Here is a 26,106-nt window from a genome sequence, read left to right on the forward strand (position 1 = left end):
ACGTATAAAATTGTATATATACAGTAATTTTATATAAAAAATTCTCTGCCTCTTGGCACCTACCTCCTGTTGTTTGACTAGAACTTAACTTCTTGGCACTTACTTGTGTTGTTCTTGTTCTCTCTGGAGATTTCACTCTGGACTAAAAGCTGGAGCTACTGACACCTATAGTAGTAATAGTCAAAATCTGTATCTTAAAAATACCAACAAACAAGGGACTTTGACTACGGGCATGATTATTAATACTGAATCGCTAGCGTTATAAAATCACAGATACTTATACATAGACATTGCTTGTCCCAATTCAGTTTCATTGGTAGAGGAGTAGAGAACAGAACGCCTCTGACATGCATGGCATTGAAAGGAGCGACATTGTTGTGGGTTAGTCGTTCATTGGTGTGATGGGAGGCTTTGCAACACATCATGCTTTCATAGGTTAGAAAGCAGTCAGCCCACTTGCAAAGCAGCGACGCCTTCCTCAATTGGACAAATCCTTGTATACTGTCCCTAACACAACACCCCACAACGCTAAATCAACGCCATGGAGCGGGCAGGCAGTCACTGAACTTCTGAACAATGGGACTTTGTTTTCGGGAGTTTCCAATCTATTGGGATGTCAGAAAAATAGGCTTTTAGACCCATGACATGACACCATTTCGGTGTCATCAGTCGTACGCGAGATTTGAAAAAAGTCCAACTCCCTCCTTCGTTTTTATGATGTTAATTGTTCAAAGTACAGAAACCTCATAGCTGGTTGTTTTGCGCAAATGGGAGTGGTTCCCTGAGGCAAATGCTGGGGTGGAAGTACTGAGGTGGGCGTTACTGCTAACTAACATACAACGTGATGCAATTGAGTCAGACACGGCGTTAGCCCTATTACTAATAATAATGTGTGAGAAAACATAAAATTACAGTGAAACGTACAGTCAAAGTAACTCCTGCTTTAAATGTAGCTTACACTACTGACTCTAAAGTTACTTAAATAAACAATATCAATGTCATCAAACGAGCAAGGTGGATGTCATCCCAAGTAAAGTTACAACGATGATGTCATACATCACTAAATAGGGTTCATCTTTGGCTCTTACTATTTACTAAACTATTTAGAAAATCTTCTTATTTCACATATATGCCGGGTTCTGCTTGAGGTTTCTGCCCATTAAAGGGGTTTCTCCTTGTGCCTTGAGTTAATCAATGTTGTTATTTGGCAGTATATAAATAAAGTTTTCAGTTAAATCACTGAAAGCTTTTCTTCAGGGTGATGATGAAATTTTAGAAATACTACAAACGTATCAATAATTCAACACATTGCTTGTTACAATGAGGTTGGTCATATACCAAAATTAGTTACAATAATTCTTTAATGGTGTGATATACTGTATTTATATATTTTATTTCCCCCTATCCCTTGAACAAAACTCAAGGATGTCATTGTGTTCTTGGCACTACATTCAAAAACCGAGTAATTTGAAAATTCATTGGTGTGGTGTGTAATAAAGTCTGTATAATAAAATCTCCTAATTGAATTCTATCTGCAAAGTTGTCACTCTCAATAACATTCAATAGATGTCACATTATCAGTGCACTAACTTTAATTAATACATGATGTCAACTATAATGGACACATATACATACCATCTTATTTACATGAAATTAATACTACACCATTGGAGTAACCAGAATTCACAGGTCAACATTCATGTCTCCTATTAACCCTTTTGCGAGTTTCCTATTAAACATTTCATGCATGGTCTGTAGCTGGGGTCTCCAACGCCAAGGAGCTCCATAAGAGCGGACTTAACACCAGACACTCTCATCTCACTAACATCAGGAAAGACTGAATGCATGTGAAGTACAGATGATATGGGAACTACAGGGAATTAACAGGGAATGTGAAGGGAAATTGTGACAGTAATATGAGGAAACATAAATGTGAAATATGAAAGGTATAGTATAAGTAAAATCAGTAATAACATTGTTTTGTTTTCTATGAGATTAATTATGATGTGAATTTATTAGTGTGAGCTTGACACTGAAAATATATTCAGACAAAAACATGCTCATGTTGCTAAATTTAGGGGCTTTTTGATGTACATTGTGAGTGTTGGATATCAACATTTTGTAAATGTTCAGACAAAAGACACTTATTATATCTAAAAGAGTTGTGTGTTTTTTAGAAATTGTAACTCACAGGGTTAAGCGGTAAGGTGAAACTCCCCAAAGGTGACTTTGCTCTGAATCAGCCATTCCCAAAATTAAGAATGCTGCGGCCCAATCTTCTGTCGCCTACCCAAACAACTCAGATCATTCCTTTTGCCACATGATCTATATGAACTCTTTGTGCCAATGACGAGATATAAGATACATCCAAAAATAGGTCAGATAAATGAAAAATAACACATAATTTAAATCACATGGCTTTGTTTTATTAGTTGCTTCAGATTGTGTTTCCAGCTCAGAAATAGATGAACGGATCACCAAATCCCAACTGGTCCTGTAGCTCTTTGATTTCAAGGAGGAGTGACTCCTTCTGCAAATTCAGCTGTAGACCAAGAAGAAAAAAGATCAAATAGTTTTGCTGACAACATCAGACACAAGCAGAAAACAAGATGATGTTTTTGTGAGAGGAGAGAAACATTAGAAACCTTCTGCACAACACTATTTTCTTAGGTTTATAACAAATAGAAGAGCTTTGTCTTTGCTGGAGATTTGTAATCATTTAGAAGAAACTATTTTGTGGGTCATAGTGTCCCTGAACAACTTTAAAGTCACCCTGATAAAAACCAGTCCAGCTCACCCTTTTTGCATATTTATACGTCTGCTCTGCTTCTGCTCGTCTGCCGCACTGAAAAGAAGAACGTTCTTTGAATGAAGGCTATGTGCCATCATCATCATCATCATCATCATCATCATCATCATCATCATCACTCACCTTGAGGCAGATCAGAAACAGGTAACCCCACACCTCTGCATTCAGTTTGTTCAAATGGTTCGCCTCTGTAAGGGCATCCTCAGCTTCACCCAAATCCTCCAGCTACACACACACACACACACACACACACACACACACAAACAAACACTTAATTTTTAACTTAAGACATCCTCTGAACAGGGACAAAATATGTTTCTTATCGGTGGTAGAAGAAGAAGAATAAAACGGGGGCGTTATCCAACAACAACAGTATGTTCACTACCTGATCTATTATAGGCACGAAAAAAAGAACATGAACTTAGCAGAGGCCCACAAAAGCCTGCTGTACTGTCTGATTGGTCTGTGAGTGGGACGCAGGTAGAGAGAGAATTACCCGGTAACAGGCGATACCCAGGCCCAGCCAAGTCACACACGATGCCCAGTGCTGGCATGCCCGCAGATAAACAGCTTTGGCTTGCTCAAACTGAAAATACACAACGACAGAACCCAATGTCACACATTTAGTAAAGCTGATTATGACTTTATCGATTTTTGAATCGGTACTTTGAATCTGTAATTGGCAGTAAATGGATTCAAACATTCCATTCCTTGTAGAATTGGGCTGCGTTTATTTCCAACTTTAAGTCTTTCTATCCTATATTCATCAGCTACAGCTAAGTGTAGGCTAAATGTCTGACTCACTGAATGAGTTAATCTGTGACTGCTGGTGAGTCTGAAGGGGAACATGGACTTGTAACAGGTCAACTCTGTGTCATCAGATGGATACTGAGTAATCAGTGTGATGCTGTCTGCTCATCAGACAGCTGTGAAGCTGACCTTGTTCTCCTGGAGGTAGATGGAACCCATGCGGAGATGGATAAGCTGAGTGTCTGATGGTTGCTGCTGGAAGTCCAAGCACCTCTCGTAGCTCTCCTGGGCCTGCCTTAACTCCCCATTCAGGTAGTGAAGGTGACCGTTCAGAGCCCACACGTCTGCATCCTGCTCAGTGCAGACAGCAGACCTCAGGTCAGCAAGGACTCTGTATTCAGTTCACCTTTCATAAGCTCACAAATCAAAATGCCAACCACCAAAGTGCAATGTAAAGCAGACCCTGTGTACTGCTGTTTCAGACTAAATGTGCAAGACGTAGATTGTGCCACGAGCAGCCAGCCTTCCCATTTATTCTGTGCTCACTCTCACAAATTGGTGAACCCAGCAGTCACAGTGTGAGTACCTGGACGCTGTGAAACATCGCCTCCTTGAGAGTGGCAGCAGCACTGCAGTAGTCAGCTCTCAGCAGCTGCAGCTGGGCCTGACAGACGAGAAAGGAGCCACTGCGACCACCATCTGAACACAGCAGCTCGTGGGACAGAGCACACTCTGCCATCTGATGCAAAACATTAAATACATTTGAATTTGAAGTTAAATTTAGGATGGCACAGCAGTTGTGTGCATTTTTACCTGCAGGGCGTAATTCTGCAGCAGGAACTGCACAGTCTCTCTGTAGATGATTGAGGAGACCTTATCTGGGAGGACAGACACAACGGATGAAATGGTTACCAAAACATTAATTGACACCGGTCAAGGACACTGAATTAATACTTAGACAGGAGGAATCTTACACAGTTCTTGCCAAGGGAAGACATGTGACCCATGTTTAACTTAACTAAGTTCTGGCTGCAGATGAGATTACCTCATCTGATTGTCAAGTAACATGTTTTTATCTTGGCATTTAGCATGTTTTGTCCCAATTTCTTTCATAAATGTCAGTAGAGTGACTACAGTCAGTACAGTAGACAGCAATGGTGGCATGTCTGGCTCCGGATCAGAAGGTTGTGTTCTTGTTCTTATGCATGTTTCCCTCCTGTGTCTTGCCTTTTTCCTTCTCGTCTTTCTCCTTCTCCTTGTCTGTCTGTGCATTCCTTTCTCTCTGCCTCGACCTGCCTTCTTTCTTCAGCTGCCTGTTGGCCTCCAGAAAAGCCGCCATAGCTTTGAAAGGGTCGTTCTGACTCTCATGGAATAAACCTTGACAATAGACAAACACATTGTGACAAGTGTTAGTTAGCTCTCATCAGCAGTAGGTCCGTGTTAGCATCACGCTATCAGGTTAAATCGCATTCAGTGGGAGTGAAAACATCTTAGTCACCCAAGAGCATCCAGGCCACCACACCAGTTGGCTTGATACTGGTGGCTCGCTCCAGGAAGGTTTGGGCTTCCTCATAACGCTTGAACATGGCTGCCAGGATCCCACACATCAATAGGCTGGGAAATGAGCACATTACAGTCATAGGTACATTGAGTTGCTTAACAAAGTTTGTTTTTCAGTAAATATTTTTGCGGTTTTACTGTGATTGGAGTACTTCTGACCTGTGTTGGTGTGTCTGCTGGATGGATACTGCATGGTGGAAACATTCCTCTGCTTTCAGGTAATCACCAGTCTGCATGCAGAGACTTCCCCACTGACACCAGTGGGAGGGCTCAGCAGGCTCCTGCACCACCAACTCCAGAAACCCATACATCACATACTTAACTTCATTGATTATTAATCCTTCACCAAAATGGAAAGACAAATACAATTTTCAACAGGCATTTATGGTATTTTACCAGTTCTAGATTGTGTAAATGATTTCTGCTCTCTAAATAGACTAATGTATGGACAATGGCACTGATGACACGGACGGTCAATATGAAGCCAGAGGTGCAATTCAAGCTTCTAGGTTGTCGTACTGAAAAACTGCAGACAACAGGGCTTTTTAGATTTGACTGGTTTTCAATGAGAATTTTGACTTCCAGCCCAAATATGTCCTGATATCTTGACCCTAAATGAGTCCTATCAATTGTAAGAGACATCACATCTCGTACTGGATGTCAAAGGTCCTTACAAAGGACATTTTTCAAAAGTAGTCCATATTTTCCATGTACAGTGAGTCAAGGATAGAAAAAGTGATTCACATAAACCATCAATCATGAGTCCCCATGCTATTAAGATATAGTGGACTATTGAGGAATTATTTTCTTCTCTTTTTAAATGCAAAAACTCAAATTAAATTGAAATGACACAAAAATCAAAAAAGGAATGGTACTTAAATGACACTGACTAATAGAAATGTGAACATGAACCAAGTGTTATAGTACCTCTTGGCAGTAATGAGCAGCCTGTTGATATTGTCCAGTGAGCTGAGCCTCCCGGGCAAAAAGTCTGAGCTGAGAAGAATTCAACTGAATCTGAACTCGGGGCTCCTGGAGGTCTTCTGACAAGATCTTGGGTGGAGAGGAGGGGAGTCAAAATAAATGTGTGTGTGTGTGTGTGTGTGTGTGTGTGTTAGTGTGTGTGTGCATGTGTGTGCGTGCATGTGTGTGCATGTGTTACCTTGTTGAGAGCTATGTGCATCTCGTCCACTAAGTAGACATAAAGGTCGCTGATGAAAGCCCGCAGCTCCTGAGGGTCAGTTAACGGTGTGGTCCTCTGAATCTTGTCACGCACGATTCTCACCACAGAGTACTTCACACACACGCACACACATAGGCACTTGTAAACAATAGCCATTTGTGTCGCTTAAGACCTCATGACAGTAATGAAGCCTCACACATGCTGAATCTCCAATTGTGGTTTGACACATTGGATTTTACTGAAGAGATATCATACGAATAAACAAGGACTAGATCGATGCTAATCAAAGTTTTAATAATCAAAGTTATCAAACTCACTAAATCTATCTTGCCTGGTTACAAAGTCAGAATTAGGAAATGTGGAATCATCCTGACCTTCATCTGCTCCTTGAAGGCAAAGTATCTTCCAGAGATATTGAGTGCTCCATTCATCTCAGCTTTCATTTCCTCTGGGCTACAGGGCTGTAATGGATCAGCTCCTGTTGCATACAGTTCCACAAACTGCTCCAATACCTGCTCCACCACACTGGCTACCTGGTTATGGAAGCCCAGTACTGCCTGCAGGGAGCACACACCAGTGACGAGAGGTCATCTGCTAAACTTTTCTCCACTGGTGTATGTCCATAATGTCTGTGTGTGTGAGTGTGTCTGCATGTGTGTGAGATTTACTCTCTCTGCTTTGTCTGCTCTGCTGGGATGTTGAGGAAGTTGAGTTCTGGGAGGGACCAATTCCTTCACCCTGCAGGAAATGGAGACTTCCAGTTCAGAAAGCGAATATCAAAGAAAACAGACTCGGATGCAAAACAATTTATGTTTTGAGTGAAGCATTGATCTGTCACTGTTAATGGTGGATGGAATACTTGACTAATAGTTCATGACTATTATCCAAAAGATCCTGATCAAGCTAAGATGTCCACACAGCAGAGATTTGTTAAGCACATTACCTTGTGGCCAGCACCTCTGGAGATCTCTTGTGTACTAGCGGCTTCTCCAAGGCGAACTCGATGATAATGTAGGTTCTGGCCTCCTCGTACATCTGTCATGAAGAGAGTGCGGTGTTTGTATGCTACACATTTGTACAGTACTTAAAAGGTGCAGTACAGTAGATGTCACGCAGGAATCAGATTTGATTTTCTTAGATTAAACAGCAGCTCCATGATGTCACACAGGTGTTGTTGTTGACTGCACTGACAGGGCATGGAGAAGTGAAGGTAAAGTGATGACAACTTACTTTTACGTCCATGCGAGCACGTAGCTCAGTGTCAGTCTCGATGTCTGCCAACCTGGTCTGACCACTGGGCTGTTGGCATAATGGAACTGTTTATATTGAACTCCAAGCTTCACACACAACCAGGACATCAAATTTGTGAAGGCCAGTGTGTTGTGAAACTAAAAAACTTTATAGATTAGAGAGACTTTGTTTTATATCTCTCAACAATATATAAAACAAAGGCCAGACAACTTTCTGACCTTTCTGGCCGGGTCCTTGGCTGCCTTGTTGCCTCCATTGACGGTTTTCCCAGCTTTTGATTTGCAGAGATCCTCAGGTGAATCAGAATGACCTTTGACCTGATCTGCTGCAGCCCTAGCCTGCTCATTCAATACACTGAACACGCTGGTGCTCTGCTTGGTCTTCAAGTACAAGATCAACCACACACACACACACACACACACACACACACACACACACACACACACATTAACTGACAATCTATGTATGTCTCTTCTTGGTGAGCCACCTTAACCCAAAGAAAAATGCAAATGTTACTGTAACTTCAATCATCAGGGTCAAGAAATGGTGACTTTCTGTATGTTAGTGTGTGTGACCTTGTCCAGCAGCTTGATCTCAGAGAAGGGGTGAACTGTGTATGCCCCTCGGATGCGGGTGACACCAGGATTAAGTAGAGACCCCATATCCAGAAATGCCAAACCATGGAAGGAATTGTGTTGCTCCTCCTCGACCAGCTATGCACATGAACACATGCATGCCCAAGCACATACACACATTGTTATAATAACAATAATAGTGATTATTTATTCATTGTCAGATTTAAAGTTCCGATTTTTTTTTGTTTTCAGGATTCAACATTTTGTTTGGATTGCTACTCGATAAGTACAGCTTTCATTAATCAAGACATATTCAAATTCAGAATTTGGAAAACTCACAGCAATAATTCTGAACCTATCATTTAATATCAGTGTCATTGTTACCGGCTTGTTGGTCTTTGTTGTTTTTGCTAGTGGAGAAGATGACCTCATGATCTCCACTGGCCACAGTCTGCTCTCAGTGATCCTCTGACGCAGCCTGAAAACACAGTTATCAGTTTTTTAATATCTTTCAAACATTGTTCACGTTCCATTATTTGCAAACACATTTCTGGATTTTGTATCAATAAATGTTCCATTCAATTCAATTCAACTAATTTCAATTGAACTTTATTTATATAATGCCACGTCACAACAGAAGTTACCTCAAGACACTTTTCACATTCGGTATTTAAAAGAGACCCAACTTCCCCCCATGAGCAAGCATGTTCCATTTACTTATGTTAACAGAATCCAAACTGTTTGAAAGTCTGAACATGCATCCATGACATCCCGAAATGACCAAATCTCAAAAGAATTCCAAGGCTAGCGGGTAACCTGATAGATAAGGGATATGTGACTCTGACCTGGCTGCTCCTCCTGCATCCAGGAGGCAGCGTCTTTCTGTGTCCCAGCTCACTCTCTTCTTCATGGTCTCCGCCTCAATCCGAAACTCCTGGTCCTGCAGAACCAGTCAGACCCCAACGGATGTGATGAAGACTAACAACTACTGCAAATACATATAAATCATTCAGGTACTTTTTTATTTATTTTTGTTTAATGATCTTTGTGGGACTTGATTATACTGTATTAGCCTGAACACAAGCTGAATAAAGCTTTAATTGTGCCTGGACATTGTGCAAATATGACAAATAAACATTTGAATGTCAATACGCATTTACAAATAAAACACAAATTGATTGACAATCCCTTTCTCAGTAATAGATTGTTGTGGCCACAGACAAGGCTTCCTGTGAATTCCAGCTTCTCTTACCTCTAAGCCGGTCAATTCGCCGTTCTCTAGCTTGACAGACTCTGCTTGGAAGGAGGTTCCAGACAAGAAGTGGTTGCCCAGCATCAACAGTGCACGGTGAGGCCTCTTCCGCTGTCTGCCCTCAGCCTCTCTCTGCCCGCCCGCCTTCAGCTCCCCATCAGAGAACAGCAACACCTGATCGTCCTGGGAAGAAAGAAGGACAATTGGTACTTCTATTGATCCATCCATCCATTTTCTATTCCCCGTTTCCCACAGTTAAGACTGGCACAAGAGAGTATTATTGTCCAGAATAAAAACAAAATAACAGCAATCACCAGTAATGCTGTTGAAGACACTTAAAACTACGTAAGACTGCTGTGAAATATGAGATACAGCATGACCCCAGCTTGGAAACTCAGAAACTCTCTGTGCTGTATATATAGTTGTTGAATACATATAATTTTCTTATCCCCAGGCTTTGGTTGAATATGGTGCTTCTTTTTACTTGCAAATAAGTTTTCTTTGCAACACCACCTAAGATATCAGCTAGCTAGAATGCATAAACCTGCACAACTGTGTGAATCTTCATATTGATCTACATATTCACAGCTGTATGTAATCAAAGCTCTCACCTCAGCAGTGAGCGGGACCTGTAGGGCAGCACTGTAGGTGTAGGGAGAAGGCACGGTCCAGGCCTGAGGGACTGAGTAGGCCGTGTCCACTGTTACCTTCAGCATGTTGGAGGCTGACAAATCAGCTTCAGACAACAGTGGCGCCACCACACTGATGGATATATCCAAGGTTGGTGAAAGCTATTGGGGAGAAATGGTGATTTGTTCATTTTTATTTTTAAATGGCAAATCTAAATGTCTTTTCACAGTAAAAGGCAGTAGAACGTGGCATAGTTTTAGATTTGAATGCCTCTCCATGTGGCCAGTAAATAGCAGCAATACCAGCATAGTAAGAGAAAAAGAGAGGAGTGGCATTATTCTAATCCAACCATTTGGTAAACAACAAGCACAGGGTACAAAATTCCTTGAAAACTCTCAAACCCCAGAGGAGAAATAAATGGCAACCATGACCTTGCCCCTGATAATAACTGAGCAATACTGACAGGGAATCAGATGCTGAAGAGGAGGAGCTAGAGCTCTCTGTCTCACCTTACTGCTGGAGTTTTGAGATGAACTTTCAGACATGGAGCTGGCGACTGGAAATAGTGACACTGTGGGTGTAAAGCTGCACTGACCTGAGGAGAGAGGAGAAACAATTGATTTCTGTTGTTCTGTGCCTCTGACCTCAATCCAGTGAATTTACAACAATTTGGTGAAAGCCTGTTTTGATCATTACCCAGATTCAGAGGCCTAAATCATTATCAAATTGTGCATCCAGTACAAGGATAGACCAGGGGCAGATTCACCTTACCTTAGCACAAAGACTCGAGGAAGTTTAACATTTAAAAAACAGGGTATGGTTGTTTTTAGATCCACTGGTTATTAATTAAGTTTCTTAGCAAAAGGATTTTAGTTGATTCTTCGTAACACACCTTGCTTTATCTTCTCTACCTTAACACAAATTCCACAGACAAATGAGACACCATCAAGGACATATTTCTTCCTCCTTTGACAGACCTGAACTTGCGATTTCTCCCTGCCTGCGGTCTCTGTGCTAAGCCAAAGGAAAGGTGGAGCCATTGTCCATAGACTGGATGATACTGCAGGTTTTGATATTTGTCCAGAGACCAAAGCAGGGTGCAATGTGATTATTGTAGCACTGTGTTAGCACTTTACTTCTGTAAATCATCTGAGACACCTCCAGTTTGTTTTCATGAGTTCTAATTGTATCACATCATCATGTGATGTGATACAATGCTGTGGTGAATAGATTGCTAAAGGTTGATCTTCAGGTCAATCACAATACTCCTGATGTGCATAAATGAGTGCATCTCTGCTAACAAGTGTATACATACCTTGCAGCAGAGGTAGCAAGTCAACCACGGCCTGGCCCAGCACCATCGTCCTCTCTCCCTTCTTCTTGTCTTTGGGCAGGACCTCTGTCACTGTCACTGATCACAACAGAGTTGCTAAGGATAAATGCTGTAATAGGTGACAACCATGCATACTCCAGGTGTGCCACCAAGTTTTTTTAAAATATGTATTTAGATAGATACCTTTTTCAATTGTAAGTAGTGGCAAGTATGTGTTCCATTTAGAATGTGTAACATTCCCTTTGGCTGTTGTCAGTGTTGTGCTTCTCATAGTGAGTCAAGAGGTCACAGAGCAGGATTTCACAACTTAAAGAACTATGTAGGGAAATCACAAAGGAGAGAAAGCCAAATAAATCTACTGGTTGACACACTCTTACATATGATTGGATTGTGGGCAATGTCATCGAGGGCCTGAGCATCTTTAGAGCACTGGAAGCTGCAGGTGAAGTCATAGCCAAGCTGCTGCTCCCCGGGTTCAACCTGTTTCGTGTCTGACACTCCCAGGACATTGCCATCCAACTCCACCTGCACAAAACTCTTGAGGGGCTCTGCACTGCTTCCTTGCTGAATGGTGATGAAGAAGAAAAACATTAGGTGGGCCCTGACGAATGCCTCACATATAGATTACGGTATACTCATTTTCTTATTTGAAATTTAATTTTCTAGATGAAAGTTGCTTCATTTTAACTATTTGTCCCAATCTGATATTTATATTGTCTTGCATAATACAGCTTTAGAGTGCACAATTTACATCAGTAAACGATCAGTAACTTAAGGAAGTAATACATTGAATCTGTGTCATTTAGCATTATTTGCAAGTAAATTGAGCAAGACAAGAGGTGGAATACAAAACAGTGGCAATTAAAGAGCTGGAGAACATCCAGAGCTCCATTATTTTGATTTGGAGATCAAATCCTTAAGGTGACATTTCCATGTTCAAAAGACTCAAATATATTTGATAATTCGAAAACGTTTTTAATTTTATTCTAGCTTGTCATTCATTAGTGTAAACATTAATCTATTCATAATGTATTGTCCGTCTTCTTTACAAGGGAGAAAATATTTCTCGAAAAATTGATAATAAAAAGTTCACCAAGAGCGCTATAACGCTCTATTTCTCCACTGTGGAACATCCGCTTCCGTGGGCTACTCTAAGGAGTGCAAACACTTAAATGGCTCCCACCTCAGCCCTGACTGCAATACTGTCCGAATCCCATCCCCACATACGCCAACACCATTACTGTACAGCTGAACGCATTCTTTTATTTAATTATTTATTTATTTTTACATTTGAGAGAAGTGCATTGTTTTTCTAAAGATAACTACAGTTCCATGTAATCAGGCATTCCTATCATTAGCGTTCGCTTTAAATGTGAAAATCCACATTCGCACTTTGACAATATTAAACTCTTAATTTACCAGATTATTTCCACGGATCACACGAATTTCCACAGGCACCGCTGTATCGTCAGTCGATTCCATATCGCTGATAACGTGTATACACTCCTCTAGTTATTGCTCGAAGCCAAGGATAATTAAAACTCCGCCAGCACCATAGCGTGAACTCTGTGATGTTTCCCCGAGTCCGGTTTCTATGACAGCGAACGACTCATGGTGCGTTCCAGGACTGTCAGAAATGATCTTCAGCACTAGTTGTAGTATGGCACTACAGTAATGGCAACATGTTTTACAAGCTACAACAGCCATACAATACCATAAAGATGTCAAAATGTAATGGGAAAAATAATCAAAGTAGGGAAATAGGAGCAGATATTCAATTGGGTCAGAAGGTAGACAGAAATTGCCAAAAACACCATCGACAACTCTTGAACACAAGTTGGCCTCCCTACCACACAGGGGCGCTCTAAAATATATCACACCCTTAAGCCGCTCTACCCTGTTACCTAGCTAGGTTGCTGCATTATCTACTTCCAGGATTTTTTTTATTATCAATGGTTTTCTCATTTCTGTAAACCTAAAACACTGCTCTGGTGTTCGACTTCGGTTTGCAAAAATGTCTTACAACTACGTGGTAACCGCTCAGAAACCCACGGCAGTCAACGCCTGCATCACAGGTAAAAACCAGCGCTTAGTGTACTGAAATGTTGAAAGGATGAAGCATTCGCCTGCGTGCTAGCTGAGCTCCCGCGCTGCGAGTCAAGCTGCTCCACACAGGCCTGCAGGAGCTGCTAGCTTTTGTTTTGCTAGATCGAACGCGTTCTAGCTCGGATGGAACGCAAGACACACTCAGATGTGTCTGTATAGCGTATATTTAGCATCAAATCGTCGCAGACATGAGTCAGTGTTCTCTACAGTGGTTGTTGTGTTCGTTCTAGGCAGTGTTATACCCAATGTTGTCTTGGCCACGGCAAAAGTTCCATCCCTCTTGCGCACTTACATTGCCATATTCTAGCTAATCCAGACCGTGTGAAACTTGCAGTTTAGACATATTAAGGCAGCTTCCGTTTACAGGCTAAGAAGCTCCACGCACGGTCAAAAAGTCTGGCACATCACCAGATAACTAAAAACTGCTTCAACGTTCGGTTTAATCAAATCACACAACAACAGTGAAATTTGCGATAACATGTAGTCATGTCTGACAACTCAAAGTCGCACGCGTTTCCTCGTGTTTGTGTTAAATGCCACCTCATTGTTCCGTGTGTTGTTTGTTCTTGTCTTTCTCAAGGCACATTTCAGCCTTCTTGGTGGACGTCTTAATTGTTGAAACTAAATATATTTAATGTTTATTTGCGTTATCTGTGTCTAAACAAAGGTGATGAGAGTAACAAACGCTGTCACCAAATTCCTTTAGGATGCCCGAAATTATGTTTTTTTAAATAAAGGGTAAAACTCTATAAAATAATTTATTCCTCACTTACATCAGCGAAAAAAGCAAACAAACTGTGAACATTGTCATACCTAGCATATTGTTTTGCTATTGTAACTCAATATATGACTTAATATATAAGTGATTACTCACATTGTCAAGATTGTAAGTGAACGGATACTTGAACTTGAATTGTTGACTTTTCATGGTTGTAAATACTGTAAATGCTACTTCACAGCAGTGATGCAATATTCGGAATATACTGTTGAATGCCTCCACCTCCACCTGTTTGGCCTCATCATCCACATTGATAATGATATTTCTTTTTGTTTTTTATTGTGTTCAGTATGGGTTCAGTTTATTGACCAAGAATCAAGTACGATTTGTATGATTAATTTATCATTATGTAATTTATCAACACATTCACACCTCCTGCAATGGGAGGTTAAGCTGCTTTCACATGTATTGCATTCAATATATTAGGGTCTTATGAGTGTTGGTCATAATGTAAACCTTTTTATAAACTTTAAGAGTGCATGTGTTATGGTTGTAGTGTATTTCTTGTGTGTTTTATAGCTTCTAAATGTAATGGAAACCAAGGTATTCAGTGAAAAATATTTTGATACTTTTTTTCAGTACCCACTTGCCCTGCTGTCGATCTTTGCTTATCTGATCAGCTTTTCCTCCCCTACTTTCCTTTATCCAACAGTGTAATAAACATGATGTACATGTTTTTTGTTCCAGGTCACTTCACTTCTGCTGACGACCTGAATTTGCTCATTGCTAAAAACACACGGCTGGAGATCTATGTCGTCACAGCGGAGGGGCTGAGGCCCGTTAAGGAGGTGGGCATGTATGGCAAGATCGCTGTCATGGAGCTCTTCAGACCAAAGGTGAGTGTTTGTGTGTGCAGTTTTTTCCAGAGTGTAATTCAAGTTTTTACCTGCACAGGTGAACTACACAATCTTGGAAAAATTAACGATAACTTCATAATGACTTAATGACAATTTAAGATTTGTCTTATCTGTGACAAAATGATCGAAGTGCAAGTTTTCTTTGAGCTCTTTTTGTGCTTTAACTACAAGTTGTGTATTATAATAAGCTCTGTAACTTTTTGTCTTGCACAGGGTGAAAGCAAAGACCTGCTGTTTATTCTCACATCCAAGTACAACGCTTGCATCCTGGAATACAAACAGACTGGGGAGAGCATCGATATCATCACCCGTGCCCATGGCAATGTGCAGGTATTTAATCAGTCAATAAAGGATTCATCACTCAGTATGTATCGTTTACTTAATGTATACAATTACCAAGAGAATCTGTTTTTAGTTACATTTGTTTGCATGAAAAAGAATGTGCTTTGCCATCCTCCATTTCTTACCTGTATACACTGATCACTATCAGAAGTGCTAACTTTCCCACATCTATTTGGCAGGATCGTATCGGGCGTCCATCAGAGACGGGGATCATCGGTATTGTCGATCCAGAATGCCGTATGATTGGTCTGAGGCTTTACGATGGACTATTCAAAGTGATCCCATTAGACCGGGACAATCGTGAGCTGAAGGCCTTCAACATTCGTCTGGAGGAGCTGCAGGTTATCGATGTTCACTTCCTGTATGGGTGCCAAGCTCCAACTGTCTGCTTTATCTACCAGGTACTGTAAGAGGAATGGCAGCTGGGTATGTTCTGTCAAAGATAGATTTTGTTTGAATTCATCCATATTGTTTGGTTTTGGCTTGTGTAGCTTTTCATTTATTCAATCTTCCAAAAGTAGGTTAGAGTAAAGCCGGCACTTTGTTGGGTAAAATGGACAACTTTCCGTGTTATATTCGGTGTGTGTGCAGCCTTGTTGGCCATATTTGTTTTCACAAAGATCAATTTGTCCTGATGCGTCATTGGCTGCATTTGACTTTCAGGTGGTTGTCATTGACAAAAAGTATTATATTCTCATATTGCTTGCTTAGATTAAAACAGTCAAAATCTGATTTGATCCTGTTTTGTAGGACCCCCAGGGACGCCATGTGAAGACCTATGAGGTTTCTCTCAGGGAGAAGGAGTTCAACAAGGGTCCTTGGAAACAGGAAAACGTGGAGGCTGAAGCATCTATGGTCATCCCAGGTGAGCAAGGCTACCGTATAGAAACGCAATTAATTAATTATTTACATGACTTGTCAAGTCAAAACATGAATACACTGTCCATTTTCAGCCTATGAGTTGTGAGTATTTTCTGCTTTTGATTCATTTTTATTGCTTCACACACCATTACATGCATGGACACATAGGTGAGCATCATGATTCCGTGGACAGTGATTTCCCATTGAGATCACAGAAATGAAAAGCAATCAACCACACAGTTTTTAGCATAGCACACTGTATAATATAGAATAGAAGTGTGGCATTGTTATTTAACAGCCATGGTCACTGGAGCTGATTGAATGACAGTCCCAGTGTGTCTTGGAGTAGATCTACATGAGATTCAGAATGAGATTGCCTTCTCTCTAACCATAATTTGATGTAAATCCAAACTAAATGGGGCCTATGCGAGGTTTAGAAATGTTATTACATTGAGAAAATACAGGTTTTGTGTGTGAGATTGTATAGTTTGAGAGAAGGAATTACCATATTGTTTCTGCCCTTGTATTTCAGTGCCGGAGCCATTTGGGGGAGCTATAATCATTGGACAAGAATCTATCACCTACCACAACGGGGACAAATACTTGGCCATTGCACCACCAACTATTAAGGTAATCATTTGAAACGATGAGCATTGGTGCCTGGTTTCTTTTGTTGTCTGTTTCTTTTGGGAGTAAGAGGTAAGCAATGCTGTTTCTAAACCCTCCTCCTCAAGTGAATAATGGCTCCAGACATACATTTCATCACAAAGGGCGCTTGGTATACATTGCCTGCATTGCAATATATTGCGGTGTAACCATTTGGTTGCTAAATTTAGTGCATAACAATAACAAGGTTTGCGTTCTTCAATGTGCTAGTAGTGTTTTGGGAGTGTTGAAATCTGTCCAGAGAGAGCACTAGCCAGATCGAGAGCAAAGAGGAGGACTCAAGCTGCATGCAACAGGGAAACACAGGGCAACCCAACAGAATACAATACGCAGGGCAAAAAGGGGGGATTTCTTAAATATAAGCTCAATGCTCGATGTGAGACAGCGTTGGAAAGAAGCTCTGCTATTGGATGAAACCAACATCAATCAGAAAGGAGCAGGCGGTGGGAGACGGGGGCTAGTTATGTCCACAAGAAGTGATTGGTCAGTTGTCTACCAGTCTGACCAGCATGTGTTTGATCACAAAGCCAGCGTAGCTCTAAACTCTGTGTGGGTTGGTAACATCATGGACTTTTGTTTGATGTTGTATTTAAAAGTAGGTTTGGCACATGATTACTGTGTTTACCTACATGCCTTGGCTCTTTGTGGGACCTAATGGGGATGACTGCAGCCAGTACATCATCCATTTTAATAATGGAGCTTGGAGCTACTCATCAGCATCCTGCTTCTGTAATTGGACAATGTCCTCCCACACTCTCACTGCTGCTCTCTGACATGGCTTCATACATTTTGAAAAGAGCATTTCAGATGATGTAGATAAAGCCTCTACCAAAGAGATACACAGCTGTGTTTAGACTCGACATGTACTTAAAAGATATACAACTGTAATTCTGCCCTCTGTTATAATAAGAAGTGCACACAATTTAGGATTCTGTTTATTGGTATGTATATACCAAATGTCCTTTTGGTCTTTTAAAACTCTAAACAGCGTACATGGAAGCAAATCTCAGTTGTTTACAAGCAGTCGTGTCAGTTTCAGCTCTTGTTTCCACTCCAGCATTACTGTGACTGCTAAACCTGAATAACGTTAAGCATTATTGTTATTTTGCACCTGGCATATTGTCAGCAGTGTCAAGGAAGCGCCATATAAAGTCCCTCGATGTGCAACGAAAATCTGTCTGTTAATTAACAATTTGTCACTCTGGAAAGCACAGAAGGTGAAAGTGCTGCACAAAGCTGTGGAAATGAGACTGGAATCTCAGTTTGAGTTTGACAGAAGATGTAAGCAGTGCTCCATAGTGAAAAAAGTGTGGTTGTGAAAATTAGTTTAAATGAGGAAAGACTCACAATACTTGTACTTTATATACATGCACATACACACATTTAACACATTTGGGTGGAGCTGCCTGCACCCCGACACACACACACACACACACACACACACACACACACACACACACACACACACACACACACACACACACACACACACACACACACACACACACACACACACACACACACACACACTAGGCTTGGGAGCAATTGTGTGGCCAGTGACTGTGTTTCCCAGTCTGTGGCTGGCTCCAATCAGCCTTTTTTCACTCAGTGTGCACGGCAAAGGAGAGGGTAAGGGGGAAAATAGACTCTTACATGAAAACAAGAACAAGGAAGCGCTTTAACATTGAGTTACGTGTGATTTATTTGAGAGACACATTCTACATATTATTGCGTATCATGACGACTTGCATAGATAAGTCTGCAAGCACTCAAATGCAGCCTTTAAACATTTTGTCCTCATTGTTGTAAATTTCGTTTCTGAAATATTGATCAGGAAATGACAATCCTAAACAGCAGTATTGTCCTCTCCTCGTCTTTGTCTCTCAATTGTGTCGTGTACACAGCTTCCTGACATGAAAGCTGGAAGATTTGTTGAGTTAATTTTGTGATGTGTTTGAGTTAGGTGTAAAGTGTACCAGGGGAAACTACAGAGTGCATCTTTTGATAATGAATGAACAGTTGGGACATAACTTTCACTGTAGCCACTGTTTCAAAGTTTGATTTCTTACTGTAATATTGTGTATCGCATTGTAATTGCAATAGAATAATTGTATAATAATTAATGTAATCCATCACTTTGTTTTTCTCACTAATAATTCCGCTTTTGTCTCTTCAATGCAGCAAAGCACCATTGTCTGTCACAACCGGGTGGACCCCAATGGCTCACGCTACCTGTTGGGGGACATGGAGGGACGCCTGTTCATGCTGCTGCTGGAGAAGGAGGAGCTTATGGATGGCACCGTCGTCCTCAAGGACCTGCATGTGGAGCTGCTCGGCGAGGTCGACATTATTTTTATTCCATATGTGTTAAGTGTTTCCTCACTTCCACAGTTTAGTTGTGTTGGAGTTGGGGGGGGGGGGGGTAAGTGTTGGCTATGAAACAGCCTTGAGATTTGGCGACAAAGAAGCATTGAAATCACAAGCTACCAATTTGCACATGAATGCACCGTTTTGGCAGACTTGATTTCAATCTGCACTTTCAGCTGCATTTCCATGTGGGGTTTGAAAGGATGAAAATACCCCAATAATCTTTTTGGATGGGAGTTAATGTGTTTGGGTGGGCCTATATATGGCAAATGCATATCCTTCTGTCAGTCTCTCCTCTCTCATTGTCTTCATCCACCTGCCTCTCTTGCGTTCTCCCCTCTGTTTCTCACTCTCTGACTTTACCACTTTTTTTCTGGCTTTTGATTTTTCTGCTGCTGTCGTTTCCTTTCAGTTTCCGTCTGTTACAACTGACTTTCTAATGGGTTACAGCCTCACCTGGAGCTAACGAGCTGCTCCACAGGTCTATAGAAGATTAGCAAATGTATTGCAACTCTTTGATGTAATCTTTACAGTGGCGTCAACTTTGTTCAAATTGATTCAGGCACTGTGTCTGCAGTTCAATCACTCTTTTAAAAGCAGATAGCGTTTTGCTTGTTCTAATGACTTTCTGAGGAGTTCAGAAAGGTAAATTGCCTTCCTGCTAGGTGCAGAGTGATACTGGGGCTTAAAGCTATCAAGCAGAATTATAAGAATGCCCTAGATAGAGATACGTTGCTTTTCAGATCAGCCATTCCGCTCAATCAAGGTCCTATATATCCTATATACTATTCAGTGAAACAGAAAATATTCCATCCACAACAGCATTTCTCAAGTCATTTTCTTAGCTTGCTGTCAGCTTTGAAACATTGGAGTTGGAGGTGACACACAGTTTGCTGTTATGTTAGTTCACCACCATGTTTGCAAAATTTTGTCAGGGTTATATAAGTGTTTTTTCAGATTTATGCAGTTCTTCATTGGAGGTTCATTCTCCTTGATGGAGCCTACTTAAAGTCTGAAAGTAAATAGAAAGTCTGAGCAACGAAAAATGTTTTCAAATGGATCCACTTTTGTGTACTTGGTTCAATGAGTCTAAGTTGTCATTTTGTTTCTCTGTGCTGACAGACTTCCATTGCTGAGTGTTTGACCTACCTAGATAACGGCGTGGTCTTTGTGGGCTCCAGGCTTGGCGACTCACAGCTTGTGAAGGTAAAACAAAAAAGGAGTTACAGGTTATTACTTTTTTCCTGCCTCTTTCCAGTTTACCTTTGTCTTTTTAACACCCTGTTGTGTTTTTACGATGTTTGAAACAAAATCCCATAAACCTCTTAGGGCAACTTTATTTTTGGCTTCATCATAATGTGGGACGGATGACGGCAGAATATGTTGTCCTTCTTTTGGACTACATTAACACCAACATTCTCATATAACAACATTATTAGTTATATCAGAAATTGACGACACTGATCAGAGCAGTGTGTGACTTGAGACTCGCCACATCCTCTTATTCTATCACCTTGTTCTGTAATGGGGAGGCAGTAGCTCAGTCTGTAGAGCTTCTGCTTGGGAACCGGAGGGTCGCAGGTTCGAGTCCCTGCCAGGGTGCCCCTGAGCAAGGCACTGAACCCTCAATTGCTCCCCCCTCTGCGAAGGGTGGTAGTGTAATGCAATGTAAGTCACTTTGGATATAAGCGTCTGCCAAATGATCGTTATGTAATGGGTTTTTCTGTCCTCTCCAAAGCTCAACGTCGACAGTAACGACCAGGGCTCTTATGTGGCAGTGATGGAGACCTTCACCAATCTGGGGCCCATTGTGGACATGTGTGTGGTGGATCTGGAAAGGCAAGGCCAGGGCCAGGTAACATCACAACTGCTGAAACCTTCACTTGTCTGATAAAGGAAAGATTTTTTTTAATTTTAGTTTAGCCCACTGCTCTTTTTTTCTTAGCTGCAAAATATGAAAAAAATCAAAATCATCAAACAGACTTACTAAAAACTCTTAAGTTGCTCAATAAATATTCTAGTTGAAAGGCTGTATTTTTCCCTCCTTATCGTCTTCTCTGATACGGCTGTCACTGAGACTTGGCGTTTGTCACCAAAAGACCTGTTTTTGTTAACACGGTTTCTGCTGCAGAAGTAGAATGTAACACGCTGCAATAAAAACATGTGACCAGCCAGAAGAGTGGAGTGGAAGATTTTCAGTAGATTCTGCTGTCGTCACACTCATCCTCTTGGGTCTTTTTATAGACATTATGTGTCTTCGTCTGATCTAGAATTTTGCCCGTGTCCCTGCACCTGGTGGTAATGTGTACTCTGCACCCCAGTTGTGTCTGGGTATTATATAGCTGGACGGTTGTCTCACCTGATGTTAAAATGCATCTGGCACACAAATCTTAACTTGCATTACTTGTCTCATAGCTGAACAACAGATAGATCTGCAAGTAATTTCCTTTTATAATATTTCCATCTTACAAAGCTTGACAGCAAAGACTCTGTCTGCATGCATCCTAGCCATCCATCATCTTAAGCATTATTTTGCGCTGACATTTGTTTACCATTTGATTTGATAAACAGCTTATAGTACCACAGTCTGATGATACATAATGTATGAGCTATGCCAGGTTTAAAAAGGCATTTATATGGATACCTAAATGGCCACAAGAAGAAACTTCAGTTCCGTTTTTTACCCAGGGGTAAGAAGAAGGTTTTGTTTTTTTATGAATTGGTGTTTCCTTTTCAAATTTGTGTAAGTGAAACCACCTGCTAAATTAATTAGTTTTATTTTCTTTGGAGGAGATTTTGACATATTACTAACACAAAATTCAGAAACAGCACATTGTTAAAATATCAATTTATTTGAGGGCTCTTCCTCCCTTGCATGTGATGTCGGACAGACGGAGATTAAAGTGAGAAATGCAGCACAGAAGGTGTTTTTGGCCGGCTTTGACACCGAGCCTCAGGGTACTTGATCTGCCTCCAAAGGCAGCATCCACCAGAGTGCTGAACCTTCCCTCAGAGCACAGACCAGACCACATTCAGTCACTGAGTGCAGAACTAGATTAAATCTGAATTGCTTTAATTTGTCATTTGGAGTGAATGTGCAGGCTGTTTGACCTGGTTAATTTATGCCGACTCATTCCAAAACAAATTAGACAAGAGAGGGCTGAAGCACTGAATTCAGGATACAATGGACTTAAAAAGCTCACTTACAAAGGCAAACATTGCTTCTTGTATTACGCAAACTAAACATAGATACACTAGAGCACAGTCAAAGCTGGAAAATTGGTGCATTGTTGGAATAGCACAAATGGCTTCATTTACAAACTCCTTAAGGAGTTATCCAATTCAGATCTTTTTACTTACATATGGCGCTTATCAGACAACTGACATGTATCTGTCAATGCATCACAGTGCTCTTCCTTCGCTCTGTGTTTGAATGACATACACTACCCTGTGAATCAAAGTGCAGTTATTCCCTTACTGTTTTTGATAATAGTTCATTATTGTGAACCCAAGCTTATTGTGTCGACCTTGCATCCATTGCAACATTTAAAGTAAAACAGTATATGCAGGTTGAATTTTTAGGTCTAGAATAACTACATTACATAATACATACAAATAATTATACCCCTTCAGTGCTTAATCGGAATCCTGGAGCATATCTCCCCTAGATGGATTCTTTTGTGCATCTCTGAACACCTCAATCGCACTCGGGTCAGGACAAAAAAAAAAAGTTGATATGCTGAACATTGTTTACAAGACTATAGCAGGCAAACATCCCGCTATTACTTGATTTTCTATTATGGTTGTTATTTTGTCTGGGTGAAAGAAGCTTTTTCCAGGGTTAATTTCCTTGTCAATTCTGTGCAATAGCAATTCTGTAATCATTATTCCTGAATAGGAACACAGCAAATGAACTACATGTCTGAATACAGCCTAAATCTCTCCTTTTGCTCCCTTCAGCTGGTGACATGCTCAGGTGCATTTAAGGAAGGCTCTCTTAGAATCATCCGCAATGGAATTGGAATTCACGAGCATGCCAGCATTGACCTGCCAGGAATCAAAGGTGTGTTTGTGTGTGTGCATTCCTGTGTCTATCTATGTCTCGGCTGATGCCTCTTCCTCAGGTCTTGACCTTATCTTAACCTTGATCCTTTTCGTGTTGACAGTAGAGCCCTCACTTCTGTTTACCTTACCTGGGCAGGACACAAACTGCCAAACTCAAGTGTACAGAATGCAAACAGATGGATCAGGTGTCCCTTGTCTCGGCTCTGTCCTCAAACGAACTGGAATGTTGCCGTGGATAGTTTGGGGGAGCATTAGTTTAATAATACATTACAGTCATGCAGCAGGAATTGCAATTTCATTCCATCAAGGTTTAACAAATCCAGACACCTCTTAATCCTAGACAATTAGTTTCCACTCCCAAGCCTGTTCTTTGATGTTTTAGTGAGACACAGAGGCCAGTTGAGGACTGCTTGCAGTTGTTAGGCTTCAGCTGATTATTGACTATCCCCGCCCCCCTCAGCCGCTGCCTCCTGCCCCAGGCCTCTTGATCAGAGGCAATTATTCACTTTCCCAATCAATAGGCTGCAGCAGAGCGCGAGCTGCAACCTCGCCACCCCACGAGTTACCAAATGACAGATGAAATACTTTAAACATGCTTGTGTGTTTTTAGCCGCATAGAATGATGCAGAGAGTATTATTTTTCTCACGTTCTCTAACTCCCTTTAAGGTTTGTGGCCGCTCCGCTCCGAAGCAGGGAGAGAGACAGATGACATGCTGGTGCTGTCTTTTGTGGGTCAAACACGGTGAGTCCTCGTCATCCACTATTAGATAAGTGGAGAGTCACTTCAGAATGCCTTAACTCATCCTAAATGTGTTTTCCCCAGAGTGTTGATGCTGAGTGGTGAGGAAGTTGAGGAAACTGAACTTCCAGGTTTCGTTGATAACCAACAGACATTTTACTGTGGCAACGTGGCACACCAACAACTCATTCAAGTGCGTATACACAGACACACACTCTCACATGCACGCTCAGCATTCATCACTGTAAACTACATATGCTATCAATCTGCCCTTTCCATAGAATCCCTTGACAAATTTAGGAAATTGGTACTATTTTAATAATGTTTGAGCTTCAAAGGGACCATATTTTTCACAACAATATGCAAATTATTCAACTGTAGCCTGTCGGTTTCATCAGATCTATTGTTTGCGCGGCTGATTCATAAATGATTGGAAGGCACAGTCTTGAATATGACGTGCATATGAGGACCCCGTGTATTTTACACTTGGCTGGTATCAATATTAAATTTCATTTAAATTCAAGTTTAAGCCTGCCTTCTCGAAATGAAAATGAAACCAGCTGGGAATTCTGCTAACTGAGGCCCTACTCAACTGTAAATCTGAGTGACAGCGTTGCTTGTGTAGTATAGCTTACACATTTACTGCCTCCTATCACTGCCAGAGGTTGTGTAGTTACACTTGACAATCCTTTTCTAATCTGATCAAAAATGTGTCATGTGCTGATATGTGCTGGCCTTAAAATGCTATAATAAGCATTACTTCTAGATTGGGACTCCAGCTATTATATTTACTACAAAACAGTTTGCATTTTACTGAATAAGCTTCATCTCAACTGTACATTAATGTTAGTAACGCAGTGTCTGTTATGGGTTATTATTTTAGTGACTAAAGAAGTCTCCATATGGTTTGTGGATGTCACCTTGAACATATCCTGCAGGTCCCTCTCTCTTTACGCCCTTTTTCTGTGTGCTGCCAGTATTTTAACACCTCCGTAACCTGCTGTTCCTGTCTCTTAATGAGGCTTCTTCTGCTGCCTTTTCTTTGCCTTGTCTTGTCATCATTTACTTCAATTTATGCTCTGTCACAATATTGAATTGTTGATATTAAACTTTCTGTACTGAAAGTATTAAATCACTAATACATGCACTGCATATTTTTCGTCAAATTTACAGCAAACGTAGTATTGCTTGCGTATTGCGAATTCAGGTATTTTGTTGTTCGCATATTTATCAATTTCTCCAGATTCTCCAGTATTTGCCTATTGTGTCCATTCAATGTTTTATTGAGCAAGATTTCGTCGAAGCATTCCTCTTCAGTATTCGTCAGTATTTCCAATGAGATCTGGTACATTCCCTTCCATAAAACTAGCTGGTTTGGAGTTAAAGGAAATGAAGAGTTTTGTGTTATCATTTAAAACTATGTATACATTTTTCAGTAAATTTAAGTAAATTGCACGCCCGCAGCCCTCTGCAACATACAGAGAAAGAGTTTTAGGCAAGTCTGGTTCAGACTCTGCGACTTCAGTGACGTCTTGACTCAAGGCATGAACTCAGCTTCCACCCCCCCACACTGTTACCTCCTAGACATGCTGTGTCCTTAACAGAAAGCCTTGTGTGTGTATCCAGATCACATCAGGCTCTGTGCGCCTGGTGCTCCAGGAGAGCAAGGCCTTAGTAAGTGAATGGAAGGAGCCACAGGGAAGGAATATCAGCGTGGCTGCCTGCAACCACACCCAGGTGGTGCTTGCCGTGGGACGAGCCCTCTACTACCTCCAGATCCTGGCTGGAGAGCTCAAACAAATCAGGTAGGGCCTGCATAAACACACACACATATGTGAGTATGTGATCAATACATTCTGAATAATGACTGACTGTACTTAAATGCTCATCGATGAATACCAAACAAGCACATGTACACAAAATCTGAACTTGTGTGTTCACTGTAATGGAAAATTACAGCACTGTTTTCTCTTACAATTTA

General features: G+C 41.1%; 2 protein-coding genes across 2 annotated transcripts in view; one reads left to right on the forward strand and one right to left on the reverse strand.

The window, feature by feature from the left end:
- Positions 1–1,672: 1,672 nt before the first annotated feature.
- Positions 1,673–13,072, reverse strand: LOC143004820 (cilia- and flagella-associated protein 70-like). The gene is made up of 26 exons (XM_076155974.1): positions 12,763–13,072; positions 11,721–11,907; positions 11,326–11,421; positions 10,520–10,605; positions 9,992–10,171; positions 9,381–9,563; positions 8,974–9,068; positions 8,513–8,606; positions 8,129–8,266; positions 7,772–7,933; positions 7,533–7,601; positions 7,246–7,337; positions 6,971–7,040; positions 6,677–6,859; positions 6,282–6,413; positions 6,047–6,172; positions 5,279–5,412; positions 5,058–5,173; positions 4,787–4,936; positions 4,373–4,437; positions 4,146–4,298; positions 3,749–3,910; positions 3,306–3,395; positions 2,933–3,034; positions 2,798–2,845; positions 1,673–2,542 (listed from the first exon to the last, which is right to left on the reverse strand). The coding sequence occupies exons 1-26, from the start codon at positions 12,823–12,825 to the stop codon at positions 2,456–2,458; spliced, it is 3,063 nt and encodes a 1,020-aa protein (XP_076012089.1). The 5' UTR covers positions 12,826–13,072; the 3' UTR covers positions 1,673–2,455.
- Positions 13,073–13,226: 154 nt separating this feature from the next.
- ddb1 (damage-specific DNA binding protein 1) overlaps positions 13,227–26,106 on the forward strand; it is a 31,118-nt gene continuing 18,238 nt past the window's right edge. Inside the window, exons 1-13 of the mRNA XM_076155746.1 lie at positions 13,227–13,418; positions 14,915–15,063; positions 15,298–15,414; positions 15,606–15,827; positions 16,177–16,291; positions 16,820–16,917; positions 19,135–19,293; positions 20,443–20,526; positions 21,059–21,175; positions 23,281–23,383; positions 24,053–24,128; positions 24,210–24,318; positions 25,752–25,930. Of these exons, the coding sequence (XP_076011861.1) occupies positions 13,358–13,418; positions 14,915–15,063; positions 15,298–15,414; positions 15,606–15,827; positions 16,177–16,291; positions 16,820–16,917; positions 19,135–19,293; positions 20,443–20,526; positions 21,059–21,175; positions 23,281–23,383; positions 24,053–24,128; positions 24,210–24,318; positions 25,752–25,930 (1,589 nt within the window). The 5' untranslated portion in view covers positions 13,227–13,357. The remainder of the gene's footprint in view (positions 13,419–14,914; positions 15,064–15,297; positions 15,415–15,605; positions 15,828–16,176; positions 16,292–16,819; positions 16,918–19,134; positions 19,294–20,442; positions 20,527–21,058; positions 21,176–23,280; positions 23,384–24,052; positions 24,129–24,209; positions 24,319–25,751; positions 25,931–26,106) is intronic.

This window comes from Genypterus blacodes, unplaced genomic scaffold (genome assembly GCF_046128005.1).
Source record: "Genypterus blacodes isolate CSIRO-AG114 ecotype Tasmania unplaced genomic scaffold, CSIRO-AGI_Gbla_v1 ptg000067l_1, whole genome shotgun sequence".
Classification (NCBI taxonomy): domain Eukaryota; kingdom Metazoa; phylum Chordata; class Actinopteri; order Ophidiiformes; family Ophidiidae; genus Genypterus; species Genypterus blacodes.

Excerpts from the sequence above, each read along its gene's own strand:
- LOC143004820 (XM_076155974.1), bottom strand. The coding sequence starts at position 12,825 with ATGGAATCGACTGACGATACAGCGGTGCCTGTGGAAATTCGTGTGATC. Across the intron at positions 6,414-6,676 it reads CCTTCAAGGAGCAGATGAAG|TACTCTGTGGTGAGAATCGT; the intron begins GTCAGGATGATT and ends GTGTGTGTGAAG. Across the intron at positions 4,937-5,057 it reads GGTGGCCTGGATGCTCTTGG|GTTTATTCCATGAGAGTCAG; the intron begins GTGACTAAGATG and ends TCTATTGTCAAG.